Source organism: Cervus elaphus, chromosome 22 (assembly GCF_910594005.1).
Source record: "Cervus elaphus chromosome 22, mCerEla1.1, whole genome shotgun sequence".
NCBI classification, from domain to species: Eukaryota; Metazoa; Chordata; class Mammalia; order Artiodactyla; family Cervidae; genus Cervus; species Cervus elaphus.
In genome coordinates, this window is record NC_057836.1 from 21,305,210 (window position 1) to 21,332,069 (window position 26,860).

At 39.2% G+C, this 26,860-nt stretch overlaps 3 protein-coding genes across 3 annotated transcripts; all 3 read right to left on the reverse strand.

The window, feature by feature from the left end:
* Positions 1 to 4,902: 4,902 nt before the first annotated feature.
* Positions 4,903 to 5,841, reverse strand: LOC122680596 (taste receptor type 2 member 42-like). The gene has a single exon (XM_043882143.1). It carries the CDS (start codon positions 5,839 to 5,841, stop codon positions 4,903 to 4,905), a length of 939 nt encoding a protein of 312 aa, XP_043738078.1.
* A 7,996-nt stretch (positions 5,842 to 13,837) lies between these two features.
* Positions 13,838 to 14,776, reverse strand: LOC122680827 (taste receptor type 2 member 42-like). Its single transcript, XM_043882544.1, has one exon. It carries the CDS (start codon positions 14,774 to 14,776, stop codon positions 13,838 to 13,840), a length of 939 nt encoding a protein of 312 aa, XP_043738479.1.
* A 7,095-nt stretch (positions 14,777 to 21,871) lies between these two features.
* Positions 21,872 to 22,856, reverse strand: LOC122680826 (taste receptor type 2 member 42-like). The gene has a single exon (XM_043882543.1). The coding sequence runs from the start codon at positions 22,843 to 22,845 to the stop codon at positions 21,907 to 21,909; it is 939 nt and encodes a 312-aa protein (XP_043738478.1). The 5' UTR covers positions 22,846 to 22,856; the 3' UTR covers positions 21,872 to 21,906.
* Between the last annotated feature and the right edge of the window lie 4,004 nt (positions 22,857 to 26,860).

The window sequence follows — 26,860 nt, forward strand, 5'->3', positions numbered from 1 at the left end:
AGGGGTTAGGCTAAATCTATATAGAAGGAAAAGAAGATATTTTAAAACTCATTTAAACTTGTGACTAAGAAATAGAGGTACTAATATACAAGTTAAGATAGTGCCTTAGTCTTCTGAAACAGTATCTATGTTGGTATCCCTCCAAAATTGAAATAACCCATCTATCACCTGTGCTTTTCTTCCCTCCAAAAATATATAGTCTAACTTTTTTTAAATTGACCAATTTTTTAGATGAAGGTTTGTTACAGGCAGTCCAGCCCAAAGCATAGATCTCTTTACACAGCACTAACCAAGGTCACAGTGGGTGGACTGTGGAAGAATGGGTTTTGCAGGTGTCCCTCTGGTTTCTGTATTTCAGTTTGAAAGTTATAAAAGTCTCTGGCTCAAAGGACCTGAGATTTAACCAACAGCAGCAGACGAAATACCTGAACAATCAGAGATTCAGCATTGTCACATTCTGTATTAATCTGTGTAGATGGGATCTCTCAATAAAGTTCAAGACAGCATGACTTAAACACTAAAATACCTTTTCAGTTTAAGTTCTAGCTTAGTTTGACATTGGGGGCTTCCTTGGTAACTCAGCTGATAAAGAATCTGCTTGCAATGCAGGAGACCCCTGTTCAGTTCCTGGGTCAGGGAGATCCTCTGGAGAAGGCATCAGTTACCCACTCCAGTATTCTTGGGCTTCTCTAGTGGCTCAGCTGGTAAAGAATCCACCTGCAGTGTGGGAGACCTGGGTTCGATCCCTGGGTTGGGAAGATCCGCTGGTGAAGGGAACGGCTACCACCTTCAGTATTCTGGCCTGGAGAATTCCTGAACTGTATAGTCCATGGGGTCGCAAAGAGTCGGACACCACCGAGCAACCTTCACTTTCACTTGATACCAGAAACAGCCTATGTGCAACACTCCTGATCTTAGGTGTGGGCAAACAAAACAAAACAAAAAACCAAAATTCTCTACACCAAGACTATAAAAAGTTTATTTTGGAGGGAAGTGATCAGCAGGCAAACATTGACAATCATTTTATATGATTGTCATTTAAACCATTGACAATCCCAATAATTTGGTTCCAGTATAGGATCCAGCACTCTCCAAATTGCATGAGACCAGCTCTGAATGTGATACTAGTAGCTTTTCTTGGGTCAAGGCTGGGGTCGCTAATGCAGGCTGTGCTGTGGAAAGGAGGGGCAAAGAGTTGTGTTTTGTTTTTAATTTTTTGGACTATAATTGGTTTACAGCATTGCATTCATTTCTGCTGTACAACAAAGTGAGTCAGCTGTAATGTTTATAATGTATTTCCTCTTTTTTAAATTTCCTTCCCCTTTTTTGATTTCCTCTCCTTTGGTGATATATAGGTTGCCACAGAGCATTTACTGGAGTTCCCTGTGATATCCCATAGGTTCTTGTTATCTGTTTTATAAATGTGTGTGTACTAGTCTCTCAGTTGTGTCTGACTCTTTGCGACTGCATGGACTGTAGCCCGCCAGGCTCCTCTGTCCTTGAAATTCTTCAAACAAGAAAACTGGAGTGGGTTGCCGTTCCCTTCTCCAGAGGATCTTTCTGACCCAGGGATGGAACCCAGGTCTCCTGCATTGCAGGTGGATTCTTGTACCATCTGAACCATCAGGGAAGACCATTTTATACATAGTAGTGTGTATATGTCAAGCCCAATCTTCCAGTTCATCCCACCCTACTCCCCGCTTGATATCCATTTGTTGTTCTCTACATTGAGAGGCACAGAGTTTAATCTCTAAATGCCAGTTTAATAGGGAGAAGACATGAAATACATTGGTAGCCACTGTCTGACCTATTCTCCAGGCTTCATCTTTATAGTCATTTTTCTGCACGCCTATTATTTGAAATAGGCTCCTACTTCTTACAGCTTATCTCTCCAAGATTCGTACATGAGAAGGGAGGATTTAATCTTAATGAGACATTTGCTGTTAAATCACTTCATAAGCATCAAGGGCTATGCATAGTGGCTTGAATCTATTTTTTAATCTTAGTCATTAAAGAAAAGTTTAGTAACACTGAAATGCAAATCTAAAAAACTAAAACTTCTCGTAAGTACAAAGGAATTTTTAGCTTTTTTACTGAAAGGGATTCTAAATCAAATTATCCTCCATATTGAATTTAAATATAACCTGTATAATTAGAATTTCACCTTTCCTAAAACAAGGTAATCCCAGTGACAATCATTAGGAAATTTAAGCTTTCTTTCACTTTTATTGAAATCTAATTGACACAGCACTCGGTAAGTTTAAGGTATACACATAACAATCTAACTTACATATATTGCAAAATGATTACCACAATAAGTTAGTTAACATCCATCATCTAGTAAGAATACCAAAAAAAAAAAAAAATATTTTCTCCTGTGATGAAAACTTTTGTAATCTACTCTCTAAACAACTTTCAAATTTACCATACAACAGTGTTAATTATAGTTATCATTTTATACATTACTTTCTACTTATTTATCTTACAACTATAAGTTTGTACGTTTTGACCATCTTCCTCTACTTCCCCCACCCAGGAGACTTCTTATATAGTGTCTAACATAATGAATGCAGCTTAGAAATCTAAATCTTTATAGACCTGCGTATACATGTATCATCATCTCATCACCCTTAAGATCAGAGCACACCATAGCTCAGCTCCCTGGAGTAAGGGTACAGTTAACAAAGCCCTTACGGTTCTTACAGTCTTCCTAGTGTCGTCAGACCTGACCTACTGCTCCATCAAAATTAACTTATAACCACATAGTTTCATATAGTTCATAAATATTTTCAACATTTATTTTGTAGTTTGCTGGGGGAGTGTTTTGCTTCTACCACTTAAAATTTATGGCAATTCTAGCAAAGATTTCTTCTTATGGTTTTTGGGAGGGTTTCCCAGGTGGCCCAGTAGTAAAGAATCTGCCAGCAAATGCAGCAGACACAGGAAACTTGGTTTTGATCCTTGAGTCAGGAAGAATCTATAGAGTAGGAAATGGCAGCCCACTCCAATATTCTTGCCTGGAAAATTCCATGGACAGAGGAAACTGGTGAGTTATAGTCCATAGAGCCACCAAGAGTCAGACATCACTGAGCAACTGAGCACCACCACCAATGTCATTAGGAAGCATGAACTTGCCACCTGCTGGTCTTAAGATGCATATACATTTTCAGCTGCTTTTATTTTATTTTAGTTATTATAAACATCAATTCAGCACTATATATATATAGTATATATATACACATAAAAACACACACACACACACACACACACACACACACCCATAAACATGTCCGAAAATTCTACAAATAGGTGACATTCTCTTGTAAATTTCCCTTTCTGTTTTTACCCCTGGTGAATTGTTTCTGTTCTCTTTGACAAGGGACATTATTGTTCATACAATGCTTACACACACACACACACACACACACACACACATACACAAATTTGATATCAAAGTATGATCTTGATCCATGTAAAGTAGATGTAAAAATATTAAGTAGACATAAAAGTATTATTATACACTTAGGATAATTATGCAGTCTCTTTTTATAGGTTCAGTTAATTTTTTTCTTATTCTACAAAGTACTGGCTAGTCTAGCTTGGATTCCTAATAATAGTCTGCTCCTTTTTCTAAAAGCTATGTTGGCCAAGTCAGCTACAAAATGACACTTGCCACCTATCCTCCTTAAGGATTAAATCATCTACTGTTGCAGCTGCTGATTTTTGAGACTCCCTAAAGGAGTTCAGGGTGGAGAATAGATATAAGGTACCCTGAGCTCAGGGAAAAACTGGCAGAACAGGTCTTCAGATAGTTAGATATTTTCAGGAGACAACTTTGTGAGAGCCTAGTACTTGTATCTCCTCATATCTAAAAAGCACTGAAGTCCGTCATGGTGACAACTGCTCTTTGTGACTAGCAGAAACATTCTGTGCAAAAACCTGCTTGATTGCATATATTGCCCCTTTACCAAAATCACCTTTATACTGACTTTCTCCCCTGCCTCTTTGGAACACTCTCTCGGAGCTACCTGAGGTGCTGAATCCAGGGCTGCTGTCCTCATTTTGCCCTAAGAAAAACTTAACTTGCAAAATTCACACTGTGCATTTTTTTAAGTCGACAGCCATTTTAAGGTTCTGTGCTTCCAACATTTTTAGCCCTTCATTTATCTATTTTTTTTTATAATTTAACTTCTTTATTTTCCATTTGGGGCTTTCTTGGTCTTCATTGCTGTGCAGGCTTTACCCTGGTGCAGAGAGTGGGCTTCTCCTTGTGGTGTCTTCTCTTGTTGCAGAGCACGGGCTGTAGGGCACACAGGCTTCCGCAGTTGCAGCACATGGGTTCAGTAGTTGTGGGTTCCAGGCTCCAGGGCACAGGCTCAATAGTTGTGTGCAAGGGCCCAGTTGCTCCATGACATGTGGGGCCTTCCCAAGTCAGAGACTGAACCCGTGTCTCCTGCATTGGCAGGCAGACTCTCCACCACTGAGTCACCAGGGAAGCCCCTTTGATTTATTTTTAGCTTAATATTATACAAATATTTCACATGCTCTACCTTGGAAAGGATGGGCATGTTCAAATGATCGTGTATTTGTCCTTATATATTCTGTGGTAAACATATACCAACATATATAAAATGAATGCATATTGCATTATATATTTTATATTTATATTGCTCAAATATTTTTCGATTAGTAGAAACTGTTAAGATGACCATGAGGCTTGCTTTTTAAAAAAATCGATTTACCTCTGTGAGTAGATTGTTAGTTTATAGGCCGTTCTAGGAAAAGTTTCTGATGCTCAGTGGAATTTAAAGGAATAAAGTGACAAAAACAGAAATTAAAATGTATCTTTACTGTATCTTGATTAATTCAGTGCTTTTGGAATATAGAAAATTCTGGATAAATCTATGAAGCTAAAGATTTCACTCTTTTTGGGTGGCAGTTAAGATACCACAGCAGTCCTATGGCACTTTGTCTCAGCTTGCTATTTCCCAAAATTAGGATAAAGGAGTGACTTGAAGGAAAAACAGTCGAAGTTAACACAACCACCAATCTGACCAGATGTCCCTGCAGTTTAAGGAAAACCCAATCTGTTAATAGGATGGAAGAAACATGAATGATGAAGAGGAAGAGGAAAGACATCACCATTTTCATGGCTCTTTTATGGGCCTCTGTGCTGAGATCCTTTGAGCTGGGGTTGAGCTGCAAATTCCTGATGTGTCTCATCAAGGAGAGAAATAAGAGGAGCAGTGAGGTCAGGGACAGAAGAAAGGGGATTAAGTTGATGAAGTTAAAAGCAATCAAATGGTGAAGATAATGAGTTTCACTTACATCTGAGGACCACGTTGAGTTTCTTGCATATATTTTGTAGCCACTAGTCCAGACACTATTAAACATATCTATTAATTTGAAGTTCAAAAACAGTAAGGACAAAGACCCCAAGAGAAGCACCAGTACCACACTACGAATTCGCCACTGCAGCCAAGTGAAGCAGCGGTGGGAGAAGCTGGCTACTTTAAAGAAGTAGAAAACACTTAGACAGGTGGCAAACCAGGTAGCTAGGTGATTAGACAATGTCCAAAAAATACTAACAACTTTTGTTAGTTTATCAATGGCATATAGGTGTGGCCATAGTACCAATAAAAATGAATCACATAGTATTACCCAAAGTTGACTGATTCTGGAGATAGCCAGGCCTGTGAGGATGCAGTCAGCTGATGAGAGCTTTTGTCTCTTCACCAGGTCGATGCAGTTAACTAGTACAATGAACCCATTCCCCAACATTCCAATCACGAATCCTCCTATTGTTGCTACCAGAAAAGTATTTTCAATTCCAGATGGCATTTCTCTAGAAAGAATCCAGAAAGCTGATACTATTTATCAGTGATTTCTTTTTGTTGTTGTTGCTGTCCAAGTGTTGTAGAATGATACCCAGTTTGATCCTTTTCAAAAATGCTTAATGAAACTCAGATACCATCTCACATATCTTCATAAAGATCTTTCTCTTATTCCAACCTTTTATTCCTGGTAGTTCTGAAATTTATGCAAGGAGATCCACTCCCGTAGCTCTAAATGGAAAACTTGAACATTGCTTTCAATCGGCTACTGATTTCCAGATAAAACAGTAAATGTTCACACTCATCATTGGTGCTGGCAGCAATTTTCCACTTGTGGAGACATCTGGAAAGGAAAGTCAGGTATGCAAACATGCAAATGTGAGACAGATTTCTTTACATTTTTTACATTTCTTTACATTTGTACTTCCTTTCTCAACCAAAACTCGATACCATTTGGATTCAAGTTTCTTAATTTTCATAGTATTCTCAGAAAATAACCTCTGAAATAGAAGCATTATTCATCGATTTCATTTAATAAAATCCATAACATTTCAGATACTGTTACAGATGAAATAAACCTAATAAAGAGAAGCAATATTAGGACCTCACAGAGTCATGGAAAAAGTCAGTTTAAATAAACTATTACTGTTGAATAAGACAAAAATTTGATCAAAATATAATTGCAACACTGAGGATGATGCTACAAAATCTATAGTTGATAGTTAATTATCACTTCCTTAGGACAAAGACAACTGGCTTAGGGTTTGAAGCATTTTAAGATTTCTTGAAGATAGATTAAAAGGGAAGTGATCTTCCAGAATAATGTGAAAAGGTACCAAAATCATACCTCTATCTGAGCTCCTACTGTGAATTTTTGAACTTTGTTTCCAGTGAACTACTGCCCATTTGATTCTGAATTAGCAATTATTAACTGAGAGGTAAAAATACTAAGCAAAAAGGCAAAAGAAAAAAAAGCAGGAGATGGATGAATAGGAGGGAGTTTCTCCTTTTCATTAATTCTGCTTTTGATAAAATTCTTCATCTCATAAAAAATTGATTTACAAGCAAAATGTATTTTCACTTCAACAAACAGGTAACTAATACAATGGTTTTTGAACTTGACTGTAAACTGCAGTTATGTCATATATATATGCATATGAGCTAGTCCTTTGGACTGCAAGAATATCAGTTAATACTAAAGGAAATCAACCCTGAGTATTCGTTGGAAGAACTGATGCTGAAGCTGAAGCTCCAATACTTTGGCCACCTTTGGCAACTCATTGGGAAGGCCCTCATCTGGGACAGATTGAAGGAAAAAGAGAAGAGGGTGGTAGAGGATGAGATGGTTAGATAGCATCATGAACTCAATGGTCATGAACTTGAGCAAACTCTGGGAATTAAGGAGGACAGAGGGACCTGGCTTGCTGCAGTCCATGGGGTGGCAAAGAGTGAGACATGACTGAGCAACTGAGCACCATCACCAATATCGTTCAGTTCAGTTCAGTTCAGTTCAGTTCAGTTGCTCACTCGTATCTGACTTCTTGTGACTCTATGGACTGCAGCCAACAGGCTTCCCTGTCAAATCACCGACTCCTGGAGCTTGCTCAAACTCCTGTCCATTGAGTCGTTGATGCCATCCAACCATCTCATCCTCTGTCGTCCCCTTCTCCTCCTGCCTTCAATCTTTCCCAGCATCAGGGTCTTTCCAAGAGAGTCAGTTCTTTGATTCAGGTGGCCAAAGGATTGGAGCTTCAGCATGAGTCCTTCCAATGAATACTCAGGACTGATTTCCTTTATGAGGGACTGGTTGGATGTCCTTGCTATTCAAGGGACTCTCAAGAGTCTTCTCCAACACCACAGTTAAAAAGCATCAATTCCTTGGCGCCCAGCTTTCTTTATAGTTCAACTCTCACATCCATACTTGACTCTGGAAAAACCATAGCTTTGACTAGATGGACCTTAGTTGGCAAAGTAATGTCTCTGATTTTTAATATTATGCCTAGATTGGTCATAACTATTCTTCCAAGGAGCAAATGTCTTTCAATTTCATGGTTGCAGTCACCATCTGCAGCCAAAGTAATAAAGTCTGTCACTGTTTCCATTGTTTCCCCATTTATTTGCCATGAAATGATGAGACCAGATGCCATGATCTTAGTTTTATGAATGTTGAGCTTTAAGCCAAATTTTTCATTCTCCTCTTATCAAGAGGCTCTTTAGTTCCTCTTCACTTTCTGCCATAAGGGTGGTGTCATCTGCATATCTGAGGTAATTGATGTTTCTCCTGGCAATCTTGATTCTAGCCTGTGCTTCATCCAGCCCGGCATTTCTCATGATGTACTCTGCATATAAGTTAAATAAACAGGCTTAAAATATACAGCCTTGATGTACTCTTTCCCCAATTTGGAACCAGTATGCTGTTGTATGTTGGGTTGTAACTGTTGCTTCTTGACCTGCATACAGTTTCTCAGGAGGCAGGGCACGTGGTCTGATATTCCCATCTCTTGAAGCGTTTTCCACAGTTTGTTGTGATTCACATAGTCAAAGGCTTTGGCATAGTCAATAAAGTAGTAGGTGTTTTTCTGGAGCTCTCTCACTTTTTAGATGATCAGGTGTTGACAATTTGATCTCTGGTTCCTCTGCCTTTTCTAAATCCAGCTTGAACATCTGGAAGTTCACATTTCACATACTGTTGAAGCCTATCTTGAAGAATTTTGAGCATTACTTTGCTAGCATGTGAGGTGAGTTCAACAATGCAGTAGTTTGAACATTCTTTGGCATTGCCTTTCTGTGGGATTGGAATGAACACTGACCTTTTCCAGTCCTGTGGCCACTGCTGAGTTTTTCAATTTGCTGGCATTTTGAGTGCAGCACTTTCACAGCATCATCTCTTAGGATCTAAAATAGCTCAACTGGAATTCCATGACCTCCACTAGCTTTGTACATAGTGATGCTTCCTAAGGTCCACTTAATTGATTATATTCTTTGTAGCCCAAGATGGAGAAGCTCTTTACAGTCAGCAAAAACAAGACCGGGAGTGGACTGTGGCTCAGATCATCAACTCCTTATTGCCAAATTCAGACTTAAATTGAAGAAAGTAGGGAAAACCACTAGACCATTCAGGTATGACCTAAATCAAATTCCTTACAATTATACAGTGGACATGACAAATAGATTCAAGTGATTATATCTGATAGAGTGCCTAAAGAACAATATATGGAGATTTATGACATTGTACAGGGGGCAGTGATCAAGACCATCCCCTAGAAAAAGAAATGCAAAAAAACTGTCTGAGGAGGTCTTCCAAATAACTGAGAAAGAAAGAGAAGCTAAAGGCAAAGGAGAAAAGGAAGGATATACCCATTTGAATGAAGAGTTCCAAAGAAGAGCAAGGAAAGGAAAAAAAGCCTTCCTCGGTGATCAGTGCAAAGAAATAGAGGAAAACAATAGAATGGGAAGGACTAGAGATCTTTTCAAGAAAATCAGAGATACCAGAGAACATTTCATGCAGTGATGGGCCAATAAAGGACATAAATGGTATGGACCTAACAGAAGCAGAAGATATTAAGAAGAGGTGGCAAGAATACACAGAGGAACTATACAAAAAAAATCATGACTTATTTAACCATGATGGTATGATCACTAACCTAGAACCAGACATGCTGAAATGGAAAGTTAAATAGGTCTTAGGAAGAATCACTATGAACAAAGCTAATGGAGGGGATGGAATTCCAGTTGAGCTATTTCAAATTCTGTAAGATGATGCTGTTAAGTACTGCACTCAATATGCCAGCAAATTTGGAAAACACAGCAGTGGCCACAGGACTGGTAAAGGTCAGTTTTCATTCTAACCCCAAGAAAGGCAATGCCAAAGAATGTTCAAAGTACCACCCAGTTGCACTCACCTCACATGCTAGCAATATAATGATCAAAATTCTCCAAGCCAGGCTCCAACAGTATGTGAACCATTAACTTCCAGGTGGATTTAGAAAAGGCAGAGGAACCAGAGATCAAATTGCCAACATCTGTTGGATCATCAAAAATGCAAGAGAGTTCCATCAAAATATCTACTTCTGCTTTATTGACTATGTCAAAGCCTTTGACTCTGTGGATCATAACAAATTGTGGGGGAAAAGGTATATCAGACACCTTACCTGCCTCCTGAGAAAGTTGTACACAGGTCAAGAAGCAACAGTTAGAATCAGACATGGAACAGCAGCCCGATTCCAAATTGGGAAAGGAGTACAGAGAGGCTGTATATTGTCACCCGGCTTATTTAACTTATACGCAGAATACATCATGTGAAATCTGGGGGAAATATCAATAACCTTAGATACACAGATGACACCACCCTTATTGCAGAAAGTGAAGAAGAACTAAAGAGCCTCCTGGTAAAAGTGAAAGAAAAGAGTGAAAAAGCTGACTTAAAAGTTAACATTTAAAAAACTAAGATTATGGATTCTGGTCCCATCACTTCATAGCAAATACAAGGGGAAACAAAGGTAGCAGTGAGAGACTTTATTTTGGGGGCTCCAAAATCACTGCAAATGGTGACTCCAGCCATGAAATTAAAATACTCTTGCTCCTTGAAAGAAAAGCTATGACCAACATAGACAGCATATTAAAAGGCAGAGATATTTCTTGGAAGACAAAGTTCCATCTGGTCAAAGCTATGGTTTTTGCAGTAGTCATGTATGATGTCAGAGTTGGACTATAAAGAAAACTGAGTGCTGAAAAAATGATGCTTTTGAACCAAAAAACTGATACTTTTGAACTGTGATACTGGAGAAGACTCTTGAGAGTCTCTTGGACTGCAAGGAAATCAAACCAGTCAATGCTAATATTCATTGGAAGACTGATGCTGAAGCTGATGTTCCAAGAGTCTGGCCACCTGATGGGAAGACTGACTCATTGGAAAAGACCCTGTTGCTGGGAAAGTTTGAAGTCAGGAGCAGAAGGGGACAACAGAGGATGACACAGTGGATGGCATCACCAACTCGATGGACATGAGTTTGAGCAAGCTCTGGGAGTTGGTGATGATAGGGAAGACTATCATGCTTCATTCCAGGGGGTCACATAGCATAGGACATGACTTAGCCACTGAACTGAAATGACTGGCCTTAAGATAGAAATCTGTATGCAGGTCAGGAAGCAGCATTTAGAACTGGACATGGAACAGCAGACTGGTTCCAAATAGGAAAAGGAGTACGTCAATGATGTATATTGTCACCCTGCTTATTTAACTTATATGCAGAGTACATCATGAGAAACGCTGGGCTGGAAGAAGCACAAGCTGAAATCAAGATTGCCAGGAGAAATACAAATAACCTCAGAATGCAGATGACCCCAACTTTATGGCAGAAATTGAAGAGGAACTAAAGAGCCTCTTGATGAAAGTGAAAGAGGAGACTGAAAAAGTTGGCTTAAAGCTCGACATTCAGAAAACTAGGATCGTGGCACCTGATCCCATCACTTCATGGCAAATAGATGAGGAAAGAGTGGCTGACTTTATTTTTCTGGGCTCCAAAATCACTTCAGATGGTGATTGCAGCAATGAAATTAAAAGACGCTTGCTCTGTTTAAGGAAAGTTATGAACAACCTAGAAAGCATATTAAAAAGCAGAGACATTACTTTGCCAACGAAGGTCCATCTAGTCTAGGCTATGGTTTTTCCAGTGGTCATGTACGGATGTGAGAGTTGGACTGTGAAGAAAACTGAGTGCCAAAGAATTGATGCTTTTGAACTGTGGTGTTGGAGAAGACTTTTGAAAGTCCCTTGGACTGCAAAGAGATCCAACCAGTCTATCCTAAAGGAGATCAGTGCTGGGTGTTCATTGGAAGGACTGGTGTTGAAGCTGAAACTCCAATACTTTGGCCACCTGATGCGAAGAGCTGACTCATTTGAAAAGACCTTCATGCTGGGAAAGATTGAGGGCAGGAGGAGAAGGGGATGACAGAGGATGAGATGGTTGGATGGCACCACCAACTCAATGGACATGGGTTTGGGTGGACTCTGGGAGTTGATGATGGACAGGGAGTCCTGGCATGCTGTGGTTCATGGGGTCACAAAGAGTTGGGCACGACTGAATGACTGAACTGAACTGAACTGACGATGTATATACATTTTCAGCAGCTTTTGTGATGGTAAATGAAGTCCCTAGTCTTGTCTGTCTCTTTGCAACCCCATGGACTATACAGTCCCTGGAATTCTCCAGGCCAGAATACTGGAGTGGGTAACTGTTCCCTTCTCTTGGAGATGTTCCCACCCCAGGGATCAAACCCAGGGCTCCCACTTACCAGCAGATTCTTTATCAGCTGAGCCACCAGGGAAAACCTGCTTTTTTAATTTTAATTACTATAAGCATCAAGTCAGCACTAAACATAAACATGTACACACACACACACACAAACACACATAAACATGTCTGAAAATTCTACAAATAGGTGATATTCTCTTGTAAACTTTCCTTTCTGTTTTTGTCTGTGGTGAATTGTTTTTGTTCTCTCTGACAAAGGACATTAAGTGTTCATACAATTCTTACACACACACCACACACACACCTTTGATATCAAAGTGTGATTTTGATCCATGTAAAGTAAACATGAAAATATTAAGTAGACATAAAAGTATTATTATACACTTAGGGAATAATTATTCAGAATCTTTCTATAAGTTCAGTTGATTTTTTCTTATTCTGCAAAGTAGTGGTTAGTCTAGCTTGGATTCCTAATAAAAGTCTACTTCTTTGTTTTAAACCTCTTTTGGACATGCCAGCTACATAATGACACTTGCCATCTACCTCTATAAGGATTAAATCATCTACTGTTGCAGCTGCTGATTTTCGAGACTCCCTAAAGGAGTTCAGGGTAGAGAGCAGAAATAATCACTCTGAGCTCAGGGAAAAAACCGGCAGAACAGGTCTTCAGATGGTTAGATATTTTTAGGAGACAATTTTATAAGCTCAGTTTTTGTATCTCCTAAAAAGCACTGAAGTCCTTCATGATGACAGCTCTTCATGACTAGCAGAAACCTTCTGCAAAAACATGTGCTTGATTGCATATACTCCCCCATCACCAAAATCAACTCTATACTGACCTTCTCCTCTGCCTCTTCAGAGCAGTCTCTCAGAGCTATCTGAGGTGCTGAATCCAGGACTGCTGTCCTCATTTTGTCCTAAGAAAAATTAACTCACAATGTTTACATTGTGAACTTAAGTCAACATTCATTTTAAGGTTCTGTGGTTCCAACATTTTTATTCCTTGATTTATCTATTTTTTATAATTTAATTTCTTTATTTTTTTTCATTTTTAGCTTTGCTGGTCTACATTGCTGTGCAGGTTTTTCTCTAGTTGTGGCTAGTGTGCTTCTCCTTGTGGTGTCTTCTCTTGTTGCAGAGCACGGGCTGTAGGGCACACAGGCTTCAGCAGTTGCAGCACATGGGTTCAGTAGTTGTGGCTTCCAGTCTCCACGGCACAGGCTTAGTGGTTGTGTGCAAGGGCCCAGTTGCTCCAAAACATGTGGGGCCTTCCAGGGTCAGAGATGGAACCCAAGTCTCCTGCACTGGCAGGCAGACTCTCCACCACTGAGCCACCAGGGAAGCCCCTTTGATTTATTTTTAGCTTAATTTTATACAAATATTTCACCTGCTCTACCTTGGAAAGGATTTGCATGTCTAAATATTCATGTTTTTTCCCTTACATATGACTATAGTACATATTTTCCAATGTATATAAAATTAATACATATTGCATTATATATTTTATATTTTTATTGCTCAAATATTTTTTCACTAGTAGAAAGTCTTATGATGCCAATGATGCTTGTTTTTTAAAAGAATCAATTCACCTCTGTGAGTAGATTGTTAATTTATAGACCATTCTAGGGAAAGTTTCTGATGCTCAGTAGAATCTAAAGGAATCCAGTGAGAAAAACAGAAATTAAAATGTATCTTCAATGTCTCTTGATTAATTCAATGCTTTTGGAATATAGAAAATTCTGGTTAAATCTATGAAGCTAAAGATTTCACTCTTTTCAAGGGGCAGTTAAAATACCACAGCAGTCCTATGGCATTTTGTCTCAGCTTGCTATTTCCCAAAATTAGGATAAAGGAGTGGCTTGAAGGAAAAACAGTTGAAGTTAACACAACCACCAATCTGACCAGATGTCCCTGCAGTTTAAGGAAAACCCAACCTGTTAATAAGATGGAAGAAACATGAATGATGAAGAGGAAGAGGAAAGACATCACCATTTTCATAGCTCTTTTATGGGCCTCTGTGCTGAGATCCTTTGAGCTGGGGTTGAGCTGCAAATTCCTGATGTGTCTCATCAAGGAGAGAAATAAGAGGAGCAGTGAGGTCAGGGACAGAAGAAAGGGGATTAAGTTGATGAAGTTAAAAGCAATCAAATGGTGAAGATAATGAGTTTCACTTACATCTGAGGACCACGTTGAGTTTCTTGCATATATTTTGTAGCCACTAGTCCAGACACTATTAAACATATCTATTAATTTGAAGTTCAAAAACAGTAAGGACAAAGACCCCAAGAGAAGCACCAGTACCACACTACGAATTCGCCACTGCAGCCAAGTGAAGCAGCGGTGGGAGAAGCTGGCTACTTTAAAGAAGTAGAAAACACTTAGACAGGTGGCAAACCAGGTAGCTAGGTGATTAGACAATGTCCAAAAAATACTAACAACTTTTGTTAGTTTATCAATGGCATATAGGTGTGGCCATAGTACCAATAAAAATGAATCACATAGTATTACCCAAAGTTGACTGATTCTGGAGATAGCCAGGCCTGTGAGGATGCAGTCAGCTGATGAGAGCTTTTGTCTCTTCACCAGGTCGATGCAGTTAACTAGTACAATGAACCCATTCCCCAACATTCCAATCACGAATCCTCCTATTGTTGCTACCAGAAAAGTATTTTCAATTCCAGATGGCATTTCTGTAGAAAGAATTCAGAAAGCTAATACTATTTGTCAATGATTTCTTTTTGTTGTTGTTGCTGTCCAAGTGTTGTAGAATGATACCCAGTTTGATCCTTTTCAAAAATGCTTAATGAAACTCAGATACCATCTCACATATCTTCATAAAGATCTTTCTCTTTTATTCCAGCCTTTTATTCCTGGTAGTTCTGAAATTTATGCAAGGAGATCCACTCCCATAGCTCTAAATGGAAAATTTGAACATTGCTTTCAATCAGCTACTGATTTCCAGATTAAGCCTTGAATGTGCCCAGTCACCATTGGTGCTGGCAGCAATTTTCCACTTGTGGAGACATCTGGAAAAGGAAAATCAGGTATGCAAACATGCAAATGTGAGACAGATTTCTTTACACTCATTTGTACTTCCTTTCTCAACAGAAACTTGATACCATTTGGATTCAGGTTTCTTAATTTTCATAGTATTCTCAGAAAATAACCTCTGAAATAGAAGCATTATTCATTGATTTCATTTAATGAAATTCATAACATTTCAGATACTGTTACAGATGAAAGAAACCTAATAAAGAGAAATAAGGACCTCACAGAGTTATGGAAAAAGTAATTTTAAATAAATCATTGCTGTTGAATATGACAAAAGTTTGACCAAAATGCAGTTGCAACACCGAGGATGGTGCTACAAAATCTATAGTCAATAGTTAATTCTTGTTTTCTAAGGACAAAGACAACTGGCTTAGGGTTTGAAGCTTTTTAAGATTTCTTGAGGAAATAGATTAAAAGGAAAGTGATCTTCCAGAATAATGTGAAAAGGTACCAAAATCATACCTCTATCTGAGCTCCTACTGTGAATTTTTGAACTTCGTTTCCAGTGAGCTAGGGCCTATTTGATTCTGAATTAGCGATTATCAACTGAGAGGTAAAAATACTAAGAAAAATTTTTTTAAAAAAGCAGGAGATGGATGAATAGGAAGGAGGGTCTCCTTTTCATTAATTCTGCTTTTGATAAAATTCTTTGTCATTATAAATTGATTTACAAGTAAAATGTATTTTCACTTCAACAAACAGGTAACTAATACAATGGTTTTCAAACTTGACAGTAAACTGCAGTCACCTAAGAAATCATACATATATATATGCCTATGACTATGGACATATATATACTATGGACATATACCATATATACATATATGCCTATGTACTGCAAGAGTATCAGTCAATCCTAAAGGAAATCAACCCTGAATATTCAACGGAAGGACTGATGCTGAAGCTGAAGCTCCAATACTTTGGCCACCTGATGTGAAGAGCAACTCATTGGAAAGACCCTAATCTGGAATGGATTGAAGACAAAAGAGAAGAAGGTGGTAGAGGATGAGATGATTAGATAGCATCACCAACTCAATGGACATGAATTTAAGCAAACTCCAGGAATTAAGGAGGACAGAGGAGCCTGGATTCCTGCAGTACTTGGGGTGGCAAATAGTCAGACACGCAAATGCTCAGACTGAGCAACTGAGCACCATCACCAGTGTCATTCAGTTCAGTTCATTTCAGTTGCTCAGTCATGTCTGACTCTTTGCGACCCCATGGTCTGCAACACGCCAGGATTCCCTGTCCATCACCAACTCCTGGAGCTTACTCAAACTCATGTCCATTGTGTCAGTGATGCCATCCAACCATCTCTTCCTCTGTCGTCCCCTTCACCTCCTGCCTTCAATCTTTCCCAGCATCAGGGTCTTTTCCAATGAGTCAGCTCTTCCCATCAGGGCGCCAAAGGATCGGAGTTTCAGCTTCAGCATCAGTCCTTCCAAAGAATATTCTGGACTGATATCCTTTAGCATGAACTGGTGGATGTCCTTGCTGTCCAAAGGACTCTCAAGAGTCTTCTCCAACATCACTGTTCAAAAGCATCAATTCTTCGGCACTCAGCTTTCTTTATACTCCAACTCACACATCCACCCATGAATACTGCAAATACCATAGCTTTGACTAGATGGACCTTTCTTGGTAAAGGAATGTCTCTGCTTTTTAATATGCTGTCTAGGTTGGTTATAGCTTTTCTTCCAAGGAGCAAGCATCTTTCAATTTCATGGCTGCAGTCACGATCTGCAGTGATTCTGGAGCCCAAATAATAAAGTCTGTCATGGTTTCCATTTTCCCCCATATATTTGCCATGAAGTGATGCCATGACTAGATGCCATGATCTTGGTTTTCTGAATGTTGAACTTTAAGCCAACTTTTTCACTCTCCTTTATCACTTTCATCAAGAGTCTCTTTAGTTTTTCTTCACTTTCTGCCATAAGGGTGATGTCATCTGCATATCTGAGGTAATTGATATTTCTCCCGGAAATCTTGATTCCAGTTTGTGCATCATCCAGCCCAGCATTTCTCATGATGTACTCTGAATATAAGTTAAATAACCAGGGTAACAGTATGCAGATTTGATGTACTCCTTTGCCAATTTGGAACAAGTCTGTTGTTCCATGTTTGGTTCTAACTGTTGCTTCTTGACCTGCATACAGATTTCTCAGGAGGCAGGTCAGGTAGTCTGGTATTCCCATCTCTTGAAGAATTTTCCACAGTTTGTTGTGATCCACACAGTCAAAGGCTTTGGCATAGTAAAGCAGAAGTAGATGTTTTTCTGAAAATCTCTTGCTTTTTTTGATGATGCAATAGGTGTTGGCAATTTGATTTCTGATTCCTCTGCCTTTTCTAAATCCAGCTTGAACATCTGAAAGTTTGTAGTTGACGTACTCCTGAAGCCTGGCTTGGAGAATTTTGAGCATTACTTTGCTAGCATGTGAGATGAATTCAACAGTGAGGTAGTTTGAACATTCTTTGGCATTGCCTTTCTTCTGAATTGGAACACTGACCTTTTCCAGTCCTGTGGCCACTGCTGAGTTTTCCAAATTTGCTGGCATATTGAGTGCAGCACTTTCACAGCATCATCTTTCAGGATTTGAAATAGCTCAACTGGAATTCCACCCCATCCACTAGCTTTGTTCATAGTGATGCTTCCTAAGGTCCACTTGATTGATTGTGTTCTTTGCAGCCAAAGATGGAGAAGCTCTATACAGTCAGCAAAACAAGGCAGGAGCTGATTGTGGCTCAGATCATGGACTCCTTATTGCCAAATTCAGACTTAAATTGAAGAAAGTAGGGAAAACCACTAGACCATTCAGGTATGACCTAAATCAAATCCCTTATGATTATACACTGAAAGTGACAAATAGATTCAAGGGATTAGATCTGATAGAGAGAGTGCCTGAAGAACTATGGCTGGAGGTCAGTGACATTGTATAAGAGGCAGTGATCAAGACCATCCCCAAGAAAAAGAAACGCAAGAAGGCAAAATGGTTGTTTGAGGAGAGCTTCCAAATAGGTGTGATAAGAAGAGAAGTGAAAGGTAAAGCAGAAAAGGAAAGATATACCCATTTGAATGCAGAGTTCCAAGGGAATAGCAAGGAGAGATAAGAAAGCCTTCTTCAGTGATCAGTGCAAAGAAATAGAGGAAAACAATAGAATGGGAAAGACTAGAGATCTCTTCAAGAAAATTAGAGATACCAAGGGAACATTTCATGCAAAGATGGGCTCAATAAAGGGCAGAAATGCTATGGACCTAACAGAAGCAGAAGATATTAAGAAGAAGTGACAAGAATACACAGAAGAACTATACAAATAAAGATCTTCTCAACCCAGATAATCATGATGGTGTGATCACTGACCTAGAGCCAGACATGCTGAATTGCAAAGTGGTCCTTAGGAAGAATCACTATGAACAAAGCTAGGAGAGTAGATGGAATTCCATTTGAGCTATTTCAAATCCTGAAAGAAGATGCTGTTAAGTACTGCATTCAATATGCCAGCAAATTTGGAAAACGCAGCAGTGGCCACAGGACTGGTAAAGGTCAGTGTTCATTCCAATTCAGAAGAAAGGCAATGCCAAAGAATGTTCAAACTACCATACAATTTCACTCACCTCACACACTAGCAATGTAATTCTCAAAGTTCTCCAAGCCAGGCTTCAACAGTACATGAACCGTGAACTTCCAAATTTTCAAGCTGGATTTAGAAAAGGCAGAGGAACCAGAGATCAAATTGCCAACATCTGTTGGATCATAAAAAGAGCAGGAGAGTTACAGAAAACCATCTACTTCTGCTCTATTGACTATGCCAAAGCCTATGACTGTGTGGATCACAACAAATTGTGGAAAAAAGTATACTGGACACCTTAGCTGCTTCCTGAAAAATCTGTATATAGGTCAAAAAGCAGCAGTTAGAACCAGACATGGAACAGTAGACTGGTTCCAAATTGGGAAAGGAGTAGGTAGAGGCTGTATATTGTCACCCTGCTTATTTAACTTCTATGCTGAGTACATCATTTGAAATGCAAGGCTGGATAAAGCACAAGCTGGAATCAAGACTGCTGGGAGAAATATCAATAACCTCAGATATGCAGATGATACCACCCTTATGGCAGAAAGTGAAGAGGAATTAAAGAGCCTCTTGATAAAAGTGAAATAGAAGAGTGAAAACTTGGCTTAAAAGTCAACATTCAATAAACAGATTATGACATCTGGTCCTATCACTTCATGACAAATAGATGGGGAAACAATGGAAGCAGTGAGAGACTTTATTTTGGGGGGCTCCTAAATCATTGTAAATGGTGAATGCAGTGATGAAATTAAAAGACACTTGCTCCTTGAAAGAATAGCTATGACCAATATAGACAGCATATTTAAAGGCAGAGATATTTCTTTGCTGGCAATGGTTTGTCTAGTCAAAGCTATGGTTTTTGCAGTAGTCATGTGTGAATGTGAGAGTTGGAGTATAAAGAAAGCTGAGCACTGAAAAATTGATGCTTTTGAACTGTGTTGCCAGAGAAGACTCTTGAGAGTCCCTTGGACAGCAAGGAGATAAAACCAGTCAATCCTAAAGGAAATCAGTCCTGAATATTCATTGGAAGGACTGATGCTGAAGCTAAAGCTCCAATACTCTGGTCACCTGATGACTGTCAGGTCACCTCTGACTGACTCATTGGAAAAGACCCTGTTGCTGGAAAAGTTTGAAGATAGGAGGTGAAGGGATGACAGAGGATGAGATGGTTGGATGGCATCACCGACTCAATGGACATGAGTTTGAGTAAGCTCCAGAAGTTGGGGATGGATAGAGAACCCTGGTGTGCTTCAGTCCATGGGGTCACAAAGAGTGGACATGACTGAGTGATTGAACTGAACTGACTGGCCTTAAGATGTATATTTTCAGCTGCTTTTGTGAAGGTAAACGAAGTGGAAGTCCCCCAGTCCTGTCTGACTCTTTGCAACCTTGTGGACTATACAGTCCCTGGAATTCTCCAGGCCAGAATCCTGGAGTGGGTAGCCCTTCCCTTCTTAGGGGATCTTCCCAACCCAGGGATCAAACCCAGGTCTCCCGCATTGCTGGCAGATTCTTTGCCAGCTGAGCCACCAGGGAAGCCCTGCTTTTTTAAATTTTAATTATTATAAGCATCAAGTCAACACTAAACATAAACATGTCCACACACACACACACACACACACACACACACACACACACGTAAACATGTCTGAAAATTCTACAAATAGGTGATATTATCATGTAAACTTTCTTTTTTGTTTTTGTCCCTGGTGAATTTTTTTTCTCTCTAAGGACATGAGTGTTCATACAATTCTTACACACACACAGACACACACACATTTGATATCAAACTTTGATTTTGATCAATATAAAGGAGACAGAAAAATATTAAGTAGACATAAAAGTATCATTATACACTTGGAATAATTATTCAGAATCTTTTTATAAGTTTGGTTAATTTTTTCTTATTCTGCAAAGTCGTGGCTAGTCAACTTGGATTCCTAATAACAGTCTGCTTCTTTGTTTTAAAGCTCTTTTGTCTATGTCAACTACAAAATGACACTTGCTATCTACCTCTATAAGGATTAAGTCATCTACTGTTGCAGCTGCTGATTTTTTCGGCACTCCCTTTAGGAGTTGAGGGTAGAGTGCAGAAATAAGGCCCTCTGAGCTCAGGGGAAAACTGGCAGAACAGGTCTTCAGAGTGTTAGATATTTTCAAGAAACAACTTTATGAGCTCAGTTCTTGTATCTCTTCATATCAAAAAAAAAGCACAACAGTCCTTCATGGTGACGACTGCTCTTTGCAACTAGCAGAAAACTTCTGCAAAAATATGTGCTTGATTGCATGTATTTCCCCTTCACCAAAATCACTTCTATACTCACCTTCTCTCCTGCCTCTTTGGAGCGGTCTCAGAGCTATCTGAGGTGCTGAATCCAGGGCTACTGTCCTCATTTTGTCCTAAGAAAAATTAACTCGCAAAGTCGACAGCCATTTTAAGGTCCTGTGCTTCCAACATTTTTAGTCCTTGATTTGTCTATTTTTTATAATTTAGCTTCTTTATTTTTCATTTTGGGCTTTCCTGGTCTTCATTGCTGTGCAGGCTTTCCTCTAGTTGCGGAGAGTGGCCTTCTCATTGTGGTGTCTTCTCTTGTTGCAGACTGGGGGCTGTAGGGCTCACAGGCTTCAGCAGTTGCAGCACATGGGTTCAATAGTTGTGGCTTCTAGGCTCCAGGGCACAGACTCAATAGTTGTATGCAAGGGCCAAGGTGCTCTGTGACATGTGGGGCCTTCCAGGGTCAGAGATGGAACCCGAGTCTCCTGCATTGGCAGGCAGACTCTCCACCACCAGGGAAGCCCCCTTGATTTATTTTTAGCTTAATTTTATACAAATATTTCACCTGCTACCTTTGAGAGGATTTGCATGTCTAAATACTCATTTTTTCTCTTACATATGACTATAGTAAATATTTTCCAACATATATAAGATTAATACATATTGCACTATATATTTTATATTTATATTGCTCAAATTTTTTTCACTAGTAGAAAGTCTTATGATGCCAGTGATGCTTGCTTTTTTAAAATATCAGTTCACCTCTGTGAGTAGATTGTCAGTTTATAGGCCATTCTAGGGAAAGGTTCTGATGCTCAGTAGAATCTAAAGGAATCCAGTGAGAAAAACAGAAGCTAAAATGTATCTTCAATGTCTCTTGATTAATTCAATGCTCTTGGAATATAGAAAATTCTGGATAAATCTATGAAGCTAAAGATTTCACTCTTTTCGGGTGGCAGTTAAGATACCACAGCAGTCCTACCACATTTTGTCTCAGCTTACTATTTCCCAAAACTAGGATAAAGGAGTGGCTTGAAGGAAAAACAGTCGAAGTTAACACAACCACCAATTTGGCCAGACATCCCTGCAGTTTAAGGAAAACCCAACCTGTTAATGAGATGGAAGAAACATGAATGATGAAGAGGAAGAGGAAAGACATCACCATTTTCATGGCTCTTTTATGGGCCTCTGTGCTGAGATCCTTTGAGCTGGGGTTGAGCTGCAAATTCCTGATGTGTCTCATCAAGGAGAGAAATAAGAGGAGCAGTGAGGTCAGGGACAGAAGAAAGGGGATTAAGTTGATAAAGTTAAAAGCAATCAAATGGTGAAGATAATGAGTTTCACTTACATCTGAGGACCACGTTGAGTTTCTTGCATATATTTTGTAGCTGTTAGTTGAGATATGATTAAACATATATATTGATTCAGAGTTCAAAAACAGTAAGGACAAAGACCCCAAGAGAAGCACCAGTACCACACTACGAATTCGCCACCGTAGCCAAGTGAAGCAGGGGTGGGAGAAGTTGGCTACTTTAAAGAAGTAGAAAACACTTAGACAGGTGGCAAACCAAGTAGCTAGGTGATTAGACAGTATCCAAAAAATATTAACAACTTTTGTTAGTTTATCAATGGCATATAGGTGTGGCCATAGTACCAATAAAAATGAATCACATAGTATTACCCAAAGTTGACTGATTCTGGAGATAGCCAGGCCTGTGAGGATGCAGTCAGCTGATGAGAGCTTTTGTCTCTTCACCAGGTCAATGCAGTTAACTAGTACAATGAACCCATTCCCCAACATTCCAATCACGAATCCTCCTATTGTTGCTACCAGAAAAGTATTTTCAATTCCAGATGGCATTTCTGTAGAAAGAATTCAGAAAGCTAATACTATTTTTCACTGATTTTTCTTGCTATTGTTGTTGTCCAAGTGTTGTAGAATAGTACCCATTTTGATCCTTTTCAAAAATACTTAGTGAAATTCAGATACCATCTCACATATCTTCATAAAGACCTTTCTCTTTTATTCTAACCGTAGTTCTGAAATTTATGCAAGGAGATCCACTCCCATAGCTCTAAATGGAAAATTTGAACATTGCTTCCATCGGCTACTGATTTCTAAATTAAGCCTTGAATGTGCCCAGTCACCATTGGTGCTGGCAGCAATTTTCCACTTGTGGAGACATCTGGAAAAGGAAAATCAGGTATGCAAACATGCAAATGTGAGACAGATTTCTTTACACTCATTTGTACTTCTTTTCTCAACAGAAACCCGATGCCATTTGGATTCACGTTTCTTAATTTTCATAGTATTCTCAGAAAATAACCTCTGAAATAGAAGCATTATTCATCGATTTCATTTAATAAAACCCATAACATTTCAAATACTGTTACAGATGAATGAAACATAATGAAAAGAAGCAATGTATAGGATCTCACAGAGTCATGGAAGAAATAACTTGAAATAAACTATTACTGTTGTATATGACAAAAATTGGAGCAAAATGTAGTTGCAACACCAAGGATGGTGTTACAAGATCTATAGTCGATAGTTAATTCTCATTTCCTAAGGACAAAGACAACTGGCTTAGGGTTTGAAGCTTTTTAAGATTTCTTAAAGAAATAGATTAAAAGGGAAGTGATCTTCCAGATAATGTGCAAAGGTACCAAAATCATATCTCTATCTGAGCTCCTACTGTGAATTTTTGAACTTTGTTTCCAATGAGCTACTGCCTATTTGATTCTGAATTAGCTATCATCAACTGAGAGGAGAAAATAATAAGAAAAAAGCAAAAAAAAAAGCAGGTGATGGATGAGTAGGAGATAGGTTCTCCTTTTCATTAATTCTGCTTTTGATAAAATTCTTCTTCTCTTAAAAAATTGATTTATAAGTAAAATGGATTTTCACTTCAGCAAACAACTAACTCTAATGCAATGGTTTACAACCCTGACTGTAAACTGGAGCCTCCCTCCCACTGCCCACCCCCATCTCATCCCTCCAGTTCATCACAGAACCCCGAGCCCATTGAGCCAACTGTGACTGTGGTTGACAAAAAACCATCTCAGCCTCTCTATGTGATGCTTAGGCACTCACCTGGGCTGAAACTACCTGTGGAAGTCCTCACAGACACATCCCCACCACCCAGTGTTGTATCTGAACTGGCTGTTTTGGTTATTATTATGATTGCAAGACCCACTTCAGTAGCAACCATCAGGAAAAAAGCAGTTTATTACTCACAGATCCAGAGAGTACATGATACACCCAGGGCCATACAGTGAAGTCATGAGGAGAGAGGGAGAAAGCACCTGGGACTCTGCCTTTTAAGGTTTGAGGGTAGGGTGCCTAGGGTTTCACAAGTTCACTCTTTAATGGTGAAATTAAATGTGAGAGGGGGAATTAGAGCTCTTGAGGGGAGAAACGGAGTCACTTGAGTGAACGGTCAGTTATCTAGTTTACCTGGCATATTCTAAAGGGGAAACTTCATGGGTTGGGGGCAACCTGGCATCTTATCTAGGTGTTTATTAGCAGTTAGACAGCTGGCAATATGTCCTGTCAAGATGGAGGCCTTTAGGAATTCCTTGGTGGTCCAACAGTTTCACTGCCGAGGGGGTGGTTTCAATCCCTGGTTAGAGAACTAAGATTCCACAAACCACATAGCCCAGCCAATAGAAATAAAAGACAGAGGTCCTAGAGATGGATGCCTTGGCAATCAAATGCTTATTGTTAGGCACTTATATTATATGACCTTAGTCACCTTGGTAGTCACCTACACTCCACGAGGAAGGGAACTATTTTCTGTCATCCACTGATCTCTTTCCAATTCCTAGAATAAGGAGGGTTTGGCAAATAGAAGACCCTCAATAACTATTTGTCAAGTGAATGAGTGCTAACTCGGTTGGTAATCTTATTGAGAATACAGAAAAAGAAAATGAGTTAAGACTTGATGGTGAAACTAGTATTAGAGCAAGAAAAGATGGAAACCCTTTAAAACTAGAGACAGTTTTATAACCTATGAACTCATGAAAGATTTATGTACTCACCTGAAATAACCAACACTGCTCTCTAGTCTTCTGGTTCAAATCAGAAGTCATACCAAATCATCAAGATCATTGTACACATCTGACAACCAAGATGTGAGAGTCTTTGAAAGAGAACTACTTTAAGCCCAGGGAGTTGAAAATGTGTAGAAAACTCTAGATTTTGTGGCAGGGGAGCAAGAAAGCTTAGAGATCACTGATGTTTTCAGAAATGCTCTGACCTGGTATAGAAGGCTACCTGAGAAGTAGACTTCGCTGATAGGTGTGGTTTAGCAGAGACCAAAAACAGGCAGCAAATCAGCCAATAGATGCTCAGTCATGAAAAAACACTTGAGTTCATAGTTACACACTTTACACTAAAGGAGAAACTCAGTCTAAAGGATATAAGAACAAATTTAAAATCACAAGTGCCATATGCTATAAGTTAAATTCAAAGTCCAAGTTAACAATCACAGTTTAAAAAAGTCTACATAACTGCAGAACTATCTCAGTTCCTGGGGAACTGTCTTTATATCCTTTATTCTTACAATGATTGATTTATACATGCAAAAAAAGTGCTATTGTATGTTTAAATGAAAAGCATATCATTGCAAAAATTTTAGGTAGATAATGATTCATTAAATTTATGTATATGCTATAATAACAATCCAAACAAATCAGTCTAAACTTGTAATAATGACTATAATTGAAGTCAGAAAATTTGTGAACATTGATTTTATAATTGTCAGTAGGAAGAATTACATTTCCTCCAAGAAATAGTGAGAAAACACATTGAGAGAAGTTCACTTTGGCCTAATTCAAACAAAATCCTGAATCTGGAGTGATACTGAATAATACTAATACAGTAACAAGCTACTGCTTATGTGAATGTAAATGAAGGTGACTCAACTGAAGATCTTAATCATTAAACTTTAAACCTTCTATCACTAATACTATCTTTCTTTTGACTTGAATTCTTCCTGTCTCCTCTTTTTGTCTGTTACATCATCAGAGACCTTTCTATTTGCCTCTTTCTGTTACCTTTCTGTTAATGCAAGTTCCTGTGCCCTAGGCCACACAAACCGGAACAATGGAGTTTAGGGCAAAGAAAGGTTTACTGCAGGGAGACAGGTGGCTCCTATCCTAAAATGTTCTGAACTCCCAGGGTTGCAGCAGAGCATTTTCAAAACCCAGGTGAGGGGAATGTCCCAGATTGTTCACAGTTCTCTGATTAGCCGATGGTGAGGTAGCCAGGTGATGTCACAGGTGTTAACATTATTAGGCCTCAGCTCTAGGAGGCCTGGGGCTATGTGCTCACCAGTCATCAAGCAGATACCACCTTCCATTTGATGGGGGTTTTCACATCAGCAAAACAACTCAGGAAATGTGCATCAAGTACTATTATCTCGGTACTTCAGAGAGGAGCTAAAGCAGAGGATACGAGGGAAGGCCTGTAGGGAAGGTCCCGTGGGGGCCTGCTCAGTTACATTTCCCTTCCCTGAGCCCACATTTTTAAATTTCCCAATAGTCTCAGGCATGAGGCAGAATTAGAGGAGAATAAAGTTTATTAGAGTGGGAGATGCTGTTAGAACAGTGGGGAGAACCAACGGAGTTGGACAGAGTCGCAAAGAGTTAGACACGCCTGAGCCACTGAACTAAATAGTCTCAGAGAAGCCAGCAACAAATGCTCCCCTAGTTGTGATGCTCTCTGATCCTGTTAATAGAAAGATTTCCCATTTATTTGCAAGCAAAGATATAACCCCTCATTCTTTTCTTGAATCACAACTTAGAACTTCCACATATTGATCTTAACAACAATTTCTTTTCTAGTTGCTAAATGAAAGCTCTAGCCTTTGTGT

Excerpts from the sequence above, each read along its gene's own strand:
- LOC122680826 (XM_043882543.1), bottom strand. The coding sequence starts at position 22,845 with ATGCCATCTGGAATTGAAAATACTTTTCTGGTAGCAACAATAGGAGGA.
- LOC122680596 (XM_043882143.1), bottom strand. The coding sequence starts at position 5,841 with ATGCCATCTGGAATTGAAAATACTTTTCTGGTAGCAACAATAGGAGGA.
- LOC122680827 (XM_043882544.1), bottom strand. The coding sequence starts at position 14,776 with ATGCCATCTGGAATTGAAAATACTTTTCTGGTAGCAACAATAGGAGGA.